Raw genomic sequence first — 12,269 nt, forward strand, 5'->3', positions numbered from 1 at the left:
GTTATATAAAAAGACGTTCCAATTTTAAACAATCAATAGTGGGTACTTTTACCAATTTTTTGATTCACTTCAATCATTCTAGAAGGTAAAGAATCATACAATTTTTTATGTACGAAATGTCAATTGCATCCCATGCAGATGCGATGGATGATTTCAAGTCAGCTAGTAAACTATGTTGTTTACCACCTTCAAACGCTATATGTGACAGCTGTACCCAAGTATTCTCAATAATGTTCAGGTCTGGAGATCTAGCTGACCACTTCAATGTTTCAATTTTAGTGCTGTTGAAATATTCCTTTACTATCTTTGCTGTATGAACGCTAGCATTATCTTGCTGAAAAAAAAAATTTTCACCATCTATTACAGATGCTTCATGTCTTAAACATTCTTGAGCAAATAAAAGATAATCCTTAGCCTTCATTTTTCCATCAATAAAATGAATTTTTGATTACCATGATACCCAATCACACACCAAATCGTCGTTGTCGTCATTACTGGTTCTGTACGCAAATCGCGAAAATAATAATTCCATATATCTGGTCCATCAAGACAAAATCGTTTTTCGTCAGAAAATACTACTTGTTGTCACTCTTCTTTCCATGTCACGTGGTCCTTTGCAAAAGTTATTCGATTCTTTATGTGATTTGTTGTCAAAAGTGGTTTTTGCTGAAGTTTTTTATAGTTTTTTTTGACATCAAATAAATATTCTTAATTGCCCACAACTGCGGTTTTCAAATAAAACAATTTTTGTAAAATTGTCTTATATTTTTGTCGCACTGAAAAAACTTTTTTTTTTTAATAAAGTGCGAGTTACTTTAAAAATAAATTTGTTAAAATGCTGTTTAGTGTTGTAAACCTTTTGCTTTCATTTACAATAAAAATTAGTTTTTAAATATAAATGTATAGTAGAGTTTTATAAATCTTTTTGGGGTGTCTTATCATTAAATCGCGCAGTGTATAATTCTACAAGCATGTTTCAGCCTTCGATAAAAAAACTTTTTTTTTTGTCATGTGTGCTTCCCCAAGCAACGTTAGCGTATGTAAGATGACTATGTATAAACATAAAGTAAAGAATTTTTAAGTTTTTTTGTGATTAAAATGGTCAAGCTTTGAAAAGTACACCAAGTTTTTTAGATATTTGAGTGTTAGTGGATTTATTTGGGCTGTCCATAAAACATCTTTGTCTATCACCACTACAAGCAATTTGATTGTTTGGGTTCTTTCAATATTTTTAAAATCAATACATAAAGAGGGAAGAATTAATGGAAGTGCTTTTTTTGGTGCTTTAAATGAATCGATGTATACAAAAACGTTCTAACTCATACAAACTATTTTTAAGTCAGACAACTTTTAACTATGTATAACACATATATATATCACAAATTTTGATATATATTTTAACAAATCTAATATTTAAAGATGTCAAAAAGCACCCAGATTTTTTTTTGAATTCATTAAACTAATAATTTTGGATTTAATAAGTTTTTTCTCATTCCCCGAAAAAATAGTTTTATGACTTAGAACGTTTTTGTAAACATCGATTCAAATGAAATAAAATAAATTTTGTTTTTTGTAAGGTTGACTTTGTCAAAAAGGTTATTGATAGAAGAAGATGAATAAAACAGATTTGTATCATCTGCGAACATTACCCAGTGGACACACGACGTTATTTCAACGTTGATTTACGGTTGATTTTTAGTCGCGACGTCATATAACCAAAAATCAACATTTTATCAACGTTGAAAATTCGTTGAAAACGATCAACTTAACGCGACGTTGAATCAACGTTAATTCAACGTCTATATTATGAGTTCCACCGTTCGTTTTGCATTTTGAGAACTCAAATACGCATGAGTGACTTTACGAGTCATTGATTAGGCCATCTATTTCCATTTCATAAGGTTTTGAGTTTGTCAATTTAACGATTGCTTTATCAATTTGCGATGCATTAGTGATAAATATTAAATAGATCTTTTTTTTTGTTTCATCAGTGTGTATTGCATGAAGAATTTGCTTGAATTTGTTTTAGAGTTTGTTTAAGTAAGTTGTTTTTTAGAGTTTGATTAAATTGTTTAACTATGTATGTTAGTATATTTGACTATACTAATTTTATATTATATAAATATAAAATATATATTATCAATGTTATATATATATATATATATATATATATATATATATATATATATATATATATATATATATATATATATATATATATATATATATATATATATATATATATATATATATATAACATATGATATACACATAAAAGGTATGATATGTTAATAATATATCATATAGACTGTAATAATCATAATACTATATTATAGTATTTTTATTATTGTTGTTATTATTATTTTTATATTTAAAAATATATATATATATATATATATGTATATATATATATATATATATATATATATATATATATATATATATATATATATATATATATATATCTACAAGTGGGCGTTTTTAGAATAAAATAGCTAAATTAAAATAACATAAAACACACTATTTAATTATATAGTGCGTGATTCTTCACCATTTAGTAAACTTGGCATCGATGTTCATTTTCACCCCGTTGCTCATAGTCACCCCTTTTCACGGTATATATTATATATGTATATTTATTTATATATTTATGTATATATATATATATGATATTATTATATATAACATATGATATATACATGAAATATATGATATGTTAATAATATATCATATAGACTATAATAATCATAATACTATATTATAGTATTTTTATTATTGTTATTATTATTTTTACATTTTTTTTTAATTTGGGAAGAGCGGAAGTTAAAAAGTGATTCTTACGCCAACACATACGTCACTTTTAATTTCTTTTTACTTTCGTCCAACATTTGCGAGTTGTCAGAAAGTTAAAACCATTAATTTAATTACAAATTAATCGTTTTTTTAAAAAGCCGCAAAAACGCAAATTTAATTGACCAGAATGTTTTTTAAAACATTCTGAATGTTTTTAACACTTATAAACAATGTTTTTATTTTTATTTTTTTTATTAAAATGTTTTTATTTTTGTTTTGTTTTTAATAAAATGTTTTTATTTTTATTTTTTTTTTACTGTAAATCATGCCCGGAGTGCTGCTACATCGACTATCTTATAGCCTGACTCACTAGGGAGTGCTGCTACATCGACTGACAAATAGCCTGACTCGCAAGGGAGTGCTGCTATATCGACTGATAAATAGCCTGACTCGCAACGGAGTGCTGCTACATCGACTGAGGGTTTGGTTGGGGCAGGCAGTCTATCAATTAATTAAAAAAAAATCCGGTCTTGCATTTTAACTTTTACTTTTTGTCAACAAAATAGGGAAGAAAACTTTCAGACAACATATAAGTGTATATATACATACTATAAAAGTGCCTTCTGTTGTTTAGGGAAATGGCTACCCGGTTAAAGCGATGGAGACGGAATAATGTTTTGGTTAATGAGCTTCTTAGTAGTGACATTGATATTGATTGCTCAGCTTCATTAAATGAAGATGTCTGTAGCAGCAGCAATTGTGAGGCTACTGCAATAGTAGATTCTGAATATAATTCAGACTCTATCTTACAGGATGAAATTTAAAAATAAAAAAACAAAAACCAACTCAGATGAAAGCAAATTAAGAGGGAAAATAAGGGGGAGGGGGGGGAAATTCCGGACTTTTTCCGCAAACAATTTTTCGGATTTTTCAAATTTGACCTGGATGGTCTATTATGTATATGTATAATTTTTATTGAAATTGACCTATTTCTACAAAAAAAAAGTCATTGAATTTTTGAAATTTTAAAACCATTTGGAAATCGGAAACCTGATATTGTATCAAAGTTTAATGCATTTATAAAAATAATAACTTTTTGTTGTAGGTTGATGACCAACGTTTTACAATCAAAGTTCAACATGGCTGGCGGCAAGGGTAAAGAGAAATTTAAAGGCACAAACATTTGTAAGGTTGTTGTTGGTAAGTCATGAGTAATGTTATCTGTTATTGAAAAACACAATTTGATGCTTTGGTGCTACTTTAATTTCAAGTTCTTGCTGTACTTGTTGCAAATTACTCTGGCAATACCTTTTTTTTATAGAGAGCGTCATGCTTAGTAAAGCGACTGCTACGGTTGCTGAAGTCAGAACAGATATCATGAGTTTGTTGAAATATGCACCCGACAGATCCAATGGTGGCGGTCGGTGCGTAAATGACGATTCGAATATGTTAATATAAAATGTATATATAAAATGGTAACATTCTATCTATTTCTTATATAAACTCCCTTAAAATAATTTTTTGAACATGAAATACACTACTTTTAGCGCAAAACATTGCTTTTTTATTGTCTTATTTTATCGCAATCCAAGTCGAGACAATTTAACATGTTAACGATGAGAATTTAACATGGCTGCAGCCTATTGGATATAAGTTATATCCAATAGGCTGTATAATTTTTATCAAATGACCAAAATTTAGCGTTGAAATTAGGTTGTTTGAACTTTGTTCTAACAACCTAATTTCAAACGTCTTATCGACAATATTTCAACCATATATGGTTGATATATTGTCGATAAGACGTTAAAACAACGCAATTTCAACGTTGAACTTTTAATTTTCATTTTATCGAAGTTGAAATATGGATGATATGTAGTCGATAAGACGTTAGAACAACGTTGAAACAACGTTTTCATCGACGTTGTTTCAACGTCGTGGTTTTCAACGTCGGATTTTGTTTCCAATTCCACCAAATTTCAACGTTGTTTCAACATTGCATTTCGTCGGTTTGCGACGTTGTTTCAACGTTATTTCAACGTCATTGTGCCCACTGGGTATGCAATCAAGATTTGTAGAGGCTTTAGGAAGGTCATTAATGTAAGAAAAAACAAGAGGGCAAGAAATGATCCCTGTGGGAATCATTTCTTGCCCCCTTGTCGTTACTTATATACATTAACACCACATTTTATTTTTAATAGCTTTGAATTAGAAATATCGTCAATTATGAAACATTGTTGTCTTTTATTTAAATAACTGGTGACCTATTTGATAGTTTTGTATTTTTTTTTATTATTTTAGGTTATTTGTTCAAGAAGCTTGAAGAATACTGGAAGAATTGAGATAGGTCAGTAATTGGTTAGTAATGCCAAGACTTTCAATTTTCGCTATCTTTATTTTTTCTGGGTCAACACCTGTTCGAATTGAAGAGTTAAAAATATTAAAAAAAAGGATTTTTTGTAAAGGGTAAGATATTTATTGCTACATTGCTGGAAATAAATTAAACGCCTGTAGCTTTCTTTTTAAAGGTTTTTTTAGTGAATTTTTTGCTTCTTTGAACTCTAACTTTAGATCATTTTCGAGATGTAAGCTAGTATGGTCAGTAAAATAGTTATTAAATGATTTGTTTGAATTATTTATTTGTGATGCTAGGTTTGGGCCAACATTTACAAAAAAATTATTAAATTTTTCGGAGATTTTCTTCAATTCTGGAGGGTAAAGTTTCTGATTTTAATTTAGTTTCACCAATAATTTCGTTCATAATACCCCCTCTCTTTTTTAATACTACCACTATGTTTTTGTAATTGTTTGGAAATATACAACTTTTTTAGATATTTTAAAAATTTTTTCAAAAAGATTTGTAGTTAATTACACACATATAGTTATTGTTACAAACAACTACTTTTTAGATTATAATAAGCATAATTAAATTGAGGAACTTTAATAAAACCATAAAATAAGTAACACTTGATATTTGCGGTAACAAGTAGAATTAGCCTCATCAATAATTATTTTCAGTTTACTTGTATATTTTTATCTGGTGATACGCATTTGTGTTTTATAAATAAAAAGTGGTTAATAATTACTTCAAATTGGCGTTAATTATGGAGCTTATAAGGAAAGTGGTGGCAAACGTTTTTGATAATCGTACTATTGCATCAAAAAAATTGATAATCGTACTAATTATTGTACGAGTTATTGTACGTTGTACTGTTGCACAGCACATGACTGCATCTCAAATTCATGTTAATTTAAAATTACCTGTGTCTGTTCAACGTGTGAGACAAATCTTACATGAAGATCCAAACACAGTTTGGAAAAAGCGTAAACCAAAACCAAAACTTACTTTAAATTACAATTTGCAAAAAAATACACGACTTGGAAGGAAGAGTAGCACCAAGTTTTCTTTAGTGATGAAAAAAAATTCAATCTAGATGGTCCTGATGGCTATCAATATTACTGGCACGATCTTCAAAAAGAGAAAGAAACTCAAATGATTCGTAACTTTGGTGGTTGAACTGTTATGGTTTTGGGGGCTTTTTCCTTTGCTGGAAAAGTTCCACTGGGATGGATTTTAACAAAAATGAATTCAAAGGGCAACTTTGACTTATTAGAAATAAGTTTGCTTAAACATGGTGAGAAATTGAGGGGTGAAAGTTTCACTTTTCAACAAGATAACGATGCTACCAATAACTCAAAGCTTACAAAAGCTTGGTTTAGAGAAAAAAATATTCACCTAATGGAATGGCCGCATCTAGTCCAGATCTTAACTCAATTGAAAATCTATGGTAAATACTTTCTAGAAAGGTTTATGAAAATGGTAAGCAATTTGAATCCACCTTGGAGCTGAAAACTCGTATCAGAGAAGCTTAGAATAAAATATCTATAGAAACTATCCAAAATCTTGTGACTAGTATATCAAGTCGCATATTTGAAGTCATTAAATTTTCAGGAAACAATACTAAACATTTAATGAGCGTAAAAAAAAAAATTTTCTGTATTTTTTGTATATAACGTTAATGAGGCTAACTCGATTTTCTCCACAAATTGAATACTTTTAATTTTTTTTCTATTTATAATTAATTAAACATACCAATTTATAAACATTTTATTTGTAGTAGAAGATAATAGGAAATAAAGTAGACTTAATAATTGTTTCACTGCCATTTTTGTTAAAGTAATTGTTAAAATAAAGGTGAGGCTAATTCTATTTTCTGTATCTTTAAGTTGATTTGCACAATCATTCCAAGTTTCGTTAGGCAGCTTTCCTTCATATCGTTAACGTCTATTTTAATTATTACAATCTTCGCTTTGCTTTTATTAGATTCGTTTTCCAGTTTGCCAAGTCAATCTGTTATTATTTTTAGATTCGCAGCCATTATATCAGTTAATATTTTTTCTTGATTTTTTAAAAGTCTTACAGTTTCATTTAGGATTTTTTTTGTTTGGTCGTTATGACTTTTTCTATATTTTTTACCGTAACTTGTTTAGAAAATTATAAGTAGCTTGATAAACACATCTTGCTCGTTCAATGCCGCAAACTCATTTCCGTCAGGGTTAATAATTATATATAATAATTAATATAATTATAAAAAAACAAACAAAAATATATAAAAGCCAAAAGTTGTGAAAAAGCGACAATGAATGATGTCATTTTTTTTGTGCGGCCGAAGCGCAGTGGTTAGATCTTGCTTGCTTTATTAGTAGGAGATCCAGGTTCGAAACGAGCTCTGGACAAATTTTCGCGTCACGTTAAGGAAGGAGGCGTGAACTTCATGGTTAAATGTAACCTACTCACATTATATGTTATTATTTAGAAATTTATTGCATTACACTAAATTTAAAACAAAAAGCGCTTATATATAACAAACAAAAAAATTGTTGTTATTATTGTTATGGTATATAAGTCCAAAAGTTAGGAAATATTATTAAAAAACCATGTCTGACAACGGTTTGTAGCTGTTTGATTGTTGTTTTCCTCCTCGTGATGTTATGGATTTTCGTTCGTAAAACCGGTAAAACACGATTGACAAGTTTTTCCTAAACTCCTTACTCTGAAAACAGAATATCAAAGGGTTTAAAAAAGAATTTGATAATCGCATTAAAACAAAAACTTGGGAGATCGAAGAATTCCAACGCAATATTGGTACATTTGCAAAAGTGAGTAGAAAAAGTATTCTGTTCGGTAAAATACAAATGCAAAAAGCAATTGCTATTATTTTGATTGTTTTTATTGTATTGACTTATATATACGAATATGTATAATATCTATTTCATTGACTTTCATAGAATCTCCTAAAAAGACTCCAATATTTTTAAGAGTTAAAGAGATTTGGTAAAAACAATAAGAAACAATAACAACAGGTATTAATGTGTCTAAAATAAAAATAACAAGTTTTCGGATTATACGAAAATGTATTTCGTTCAAATGAAATGCACTTTCGTATCCACAAAAACTTCCGTATTCATTATTTTTTGGATCATATTTGATAAACAAAACTCCTAAAAGTTCTTTGATAAAGGCAAGGAAGAAAATTAAAACCATTGTTGCAATTTTAAACTTAGTAGATCTTTGTTGAAACAATAAAGGTTTTTGACACAATATTGCGTTTCGTCTCTCAATTGAAATAAATACGAGTAAAAAAATTGAAGCACCTAAAAACCAATACGGCAAAAAATAACTGGTAATAAATTTACACATCAAATCACCACTAACGTTTTGAGGATGATATTTTTGAAAGATATCAGTTGACATAATATAAGTTGGTAAACTTAATAAAGAAACCATAAAGTCAGCAAATGCTAATGAAAATATGGCAATATAAAACGATGATGTGCGATCAATATTTTTAGATAAAAGTATAACAGCCATTACAACGCCATTTCCAATTATTCCTAAAACTGCAATCAATGAATACCAAGTTAGCTCCCAGTATTCTAATGAAAAGCTGTTCTAAAATAGAATGAAACATGTATTTTAAATCTTAAAAACATTTAAATAATCTGTTTAGTTTTATGTATTTTTATAAAACTACAAAACTGAAAATAAATGCTAAATATGATATAATAAGATATAATAGTTATAGAGTATAATATAGTAAAATATAACAATAATAATGATATTAATAACAATAATAATAGTAATAATAACAATGATTGCAACAACAATAATAGTATAACACAAAAAGGTAATATAAAAATAATTATGACAGTATTAACAATAGTAAGAATATTTATGCTTATTATAACAAGTATAAATATTCTTACTTATTATTACTATATTTTTATCATTATACAAATATAGTAATAATAACAATGAAAGTGATGAAGAGAATACTAATTTTAAATTTTAAATCTTAAAATCCAGTTTAAGATTAAAGTAATGAATTTAACAAAAATAAAATTACTATTATATGACGACATAATAGAGAAAAAATATTAGACAAACAGAAACTCAGAGTTAGGGTTGTATATAATAAATTGTAGAAAGGTATAAGATTTAAAAATAATATTTTTGTAAAAAATAGCTAAAAATAGCAGTTTTAAATTTTGAATGACATAAGAAATCTTATTTAGGAAGGAAGGCTTTAGGTCCAAAAAAATAAGCAATTTGATTGCTGAATAAGTTGACACAATTTAAGGACTTTAGTTAAAAAACAGAGTATGCTAGAGTTTAAATTAGTATGTTGGAAATAAATTAACTTTATAGCTTAATTTTGAAGATGAGTTGGTTAAGATCTTTAGCTTTTGATTAGTTTTGCAAGCTGCTTAGAACTTAGCCCCAAAAATTGACAAGCATATCTGAGTGAAAAATAGCATGATATATATTAAGTAATGTTTCATGACTAACATAATGACGGAATTTGGGTAACATGCCATTCGATCTGCTTAATTTCAATGCTTAGTCATAAAGATGCGATGTGAAAGATGAATAAGAGTCTGTTTTGATTCCAAGATATTTAATTGAGTTAACTGGATTTATTTTCTGCCCACTTAATCTGAAATTTAAATGCTTTTTTATTTTTGTTTGAACAGATTTAAATATAGTAATTTCTATTTTTTTGAGTTAGGGATATTTTATTGGAACAAGGCTAATGAACAATATTAGCTAGATCGTGATATATATTTTTGTTACGTTTTTTAAATGATTGGTTAATTAGGAGTAAGACGGTGTTATCCGGAAAGTAAAACGTAGTAGAAAACTTAAGTGAAACATTAAAATTATTAACAAAAATAAGAAAAAGTAATGGTTCTAAAACTGAGCCTTGTGGAACACCGTTAAAAGATTTAGCTAGTTCTGAGTTGATACCATTAACTGAAACAAATTTGGTTCTATTACAAAGTTAGGAGGAAAACTAGAGAAAAGGAATACCTCTAATACCGTAGTATTGCAGTTTTTCTAGGAGGCTTGTGCGCTCAACTGTATCAAACGTTTTTTTTATGTCAATAAACACTACACACGTAAAGTGTTTATCATCGATGGCTTGTCTAACTTTATCTGTTATTTCTATTAATGAATCAAATACTCTTGAATAATGTTTTGAATAAGTTTTTTTAAATAAGATTTTATTCGCTTTTTTTTTATAACATCATATTATTTAAATAATAACAAAAAAAACAAAACAAATAATGAGAGAGCAAAATAACAGACTGCCTTGATTAAGGTAGTAAGAATAAGTTGACAAGTTTTTTTTAAGTCTTTGGAGTGGATATGCTCTCATTTAAGTCTATGGAGTGGTCTTCTTTTAAACAAAATAGAACAAACTTTTAATCTAATTAAATTTGGTTTCTTTAAACGAAAATAACAAACTACTTAACTGTTTGTTATTTTCGTTTCACAAGTCTGACTAGACTTTGTTTTATTTTGATGGATAATTTATATTTTTATTACAACTTTTGATTTTAATTTTTTTATTAATTTTAATTTTGTTACTTTTTATTTTGTGTTGACATGGTTTTCACCGAAGTATTAATTTCGAAAAAATATACGTATGTTATTAACTTAAGAAACGAGGTATTAACTTAGGAAAAAACATCATAAATAATGTTAAAAAGTATACACGAAAAAAAAAAAGTGGAAAAAGAATTTAATAACATTTTAGATTTCAAACACTATAAAAAAATTTTTATATAAAAACTTTTGATATTAATGGATTAAATTATTCAAAAGCGTTTAAATACTTATTTTAACTATCCAAAGTTAAAAAAACTGCAATTTAGTAAATTCGTTTTATTAATTCATTTAACACACGTTTATCAGCAAAAAGATCTGACCACTATTAATATAGACAGGTACTTGTAAATTCAAAATATGCATGCTGAAAATACACTAAAAAATCTCAGTTTGCGAAGGTAGCATCAACACAGCTAAATGCTGTGGAAGATTAAGAATTACCTCTTCGAAAACCAACATGATACGCCGTTTGGCTGTGAAGGCTATACAGAGTTCAAGTTAAAAAAATTCTTACTCAACTACTTCTTAGTGTGAATAATAGTTATTGCACAGTTCAAAGACGCCTAACTGATAACTTTTATCTCTATTATCTAATAACTATCCAACACATGACAGTTTCCACTAAGAAAATTATACACTTATTTATATACCACTTTAATAATAAATGCATCAATTACTATCTAAATAGCTAATGTATAATATAAACATTATATTTTATAATCGTAATTTAAAATACTAACTTACTGAGGTATTCATACTTGCTTCTCTCATTTAATGACTCTTAATTCCGTGTTACGACTTAGCTGATAAGAATTTTGTATAAAATTAAAATTATATTAAGATTCTAACCAATTAAATCTAAAACAAGTTATTCAACCAATCAAATTAAAATATATATTATTAGATTATCTAAAGCGAATGAGAAGTGTCATTTTTCAAGTGTATGTTTTAACTTTATATAAATATGTTATAAGGGATTGTCCATGAATTACACAATGCTAAGTTTATTTTAAAAACAGATGTAGGAGATCTAAAGCTCTTTTACGCGGCGATTTTTATTAAAAAATATTACGCTAATTTAATTGCTAAACTACCATGTTTTATATATATTATATATATATATATATATATATATATATATATATATATATATATATATATATATATATATATTTAAACAACTTTAAAATGTATTCTACAAAACAGAGTGCTGAATGTTCTTAAAAGAACTGAGCAATTATAAATTAGTAGAAAAAGTTACTTAACAAAATTTTTTTTTCATTTAACATAGTGTTTCATCAATATAGTGTTAGAAATTAAATAATAGTCTGCGAAACCTTATAAGGTTTTGTTGGCAATCTGTAAAATGTCAACAAGGCAAAAATTATATTGGGCTAAATTAACCAATTGAGCTCCTATCAGCCTTGTTTCTAATTTGTTCATTCTTTTACTTTCATTTTGATAATGTTCTCCAATATTTTTTGCTAGAAACTTTAAACCGCACCCTTAACCTTATAAACTTATA

General features: G+C 27.3%; 1 protein-coding gene and 1 long non-coding RNA gene across 2 annotated transcripts; one reads left to right on the forward strand and one right to left on the reverse strand.

Moving 5' to 3' along the window:
• The first annotated feature begins 3,913 nt into the window (after positions 1–3,913).
• LOC136092401 (uncharacterized) lies at positions 3,914–4,347 on the forward strand. Its single transcript, XR_010644390.1, has 2 exons — positions 3,914–3,993; positions 4,115–4,347. It is a non-coding gene; the product is annotated as an uncharacterized LOC136092401 (long non-coding RNA).
• Positions 4,348–7,584: 3,237 nt separating this feature from the next.
• LOC136091599 (5-hydroxytryptamine receptor 4-like) lies at positions 7,585–11,627 on the reverse strand. The gene is made up of 2 exons (XM_065819299.1): positions 11,489–11,627; positions 7,585–8,743 (listed from the first exon to the last, which is right to left on the reverse strand). Exons 1-2 carry the CDS (start codon positions 11,513–11,515, stop codon positions 8,021–8,023), a joined length of 750 nt encoding a protein of 249 aa, XP_065675371.1. The 5' UTR covers positions 11,516–11,627; the 3' UTR covers positions 7,585–8,020.
• Between the last annotated feature and the right edge of the window lie 642 nt (positions 11,628–12,269).

This window comes from Hydra vulgaris, chromosome 15 (assembly GCF_038396675.1).
Source record: "Hydra vulgaris chromosome 15, alternate assembly HydraT2T_AEP".
Lineage (NCBI taxonomy): Eukaryota > Metazoa > Cnidaria > Hydrozoa > Anthoathecata > Hydridae > Hydra > Hydra vulgaris.

Excerpts from the sequence above, each read along its gene's own strand:
- LOC136091599 (XM_065819299.1), bottom strand. The coding sequence starts at position 11,515 with ATGAGAGAAGCAAGTATGAATACCTCA. Across the intron at positions 8,744-11,488 it reads AAGCAAGTATGAATACCTCA|AACAGCTTTTCATTAGAATA; the intron begins GTAAGTTAGTAT and ends ATTCTATTTTAG.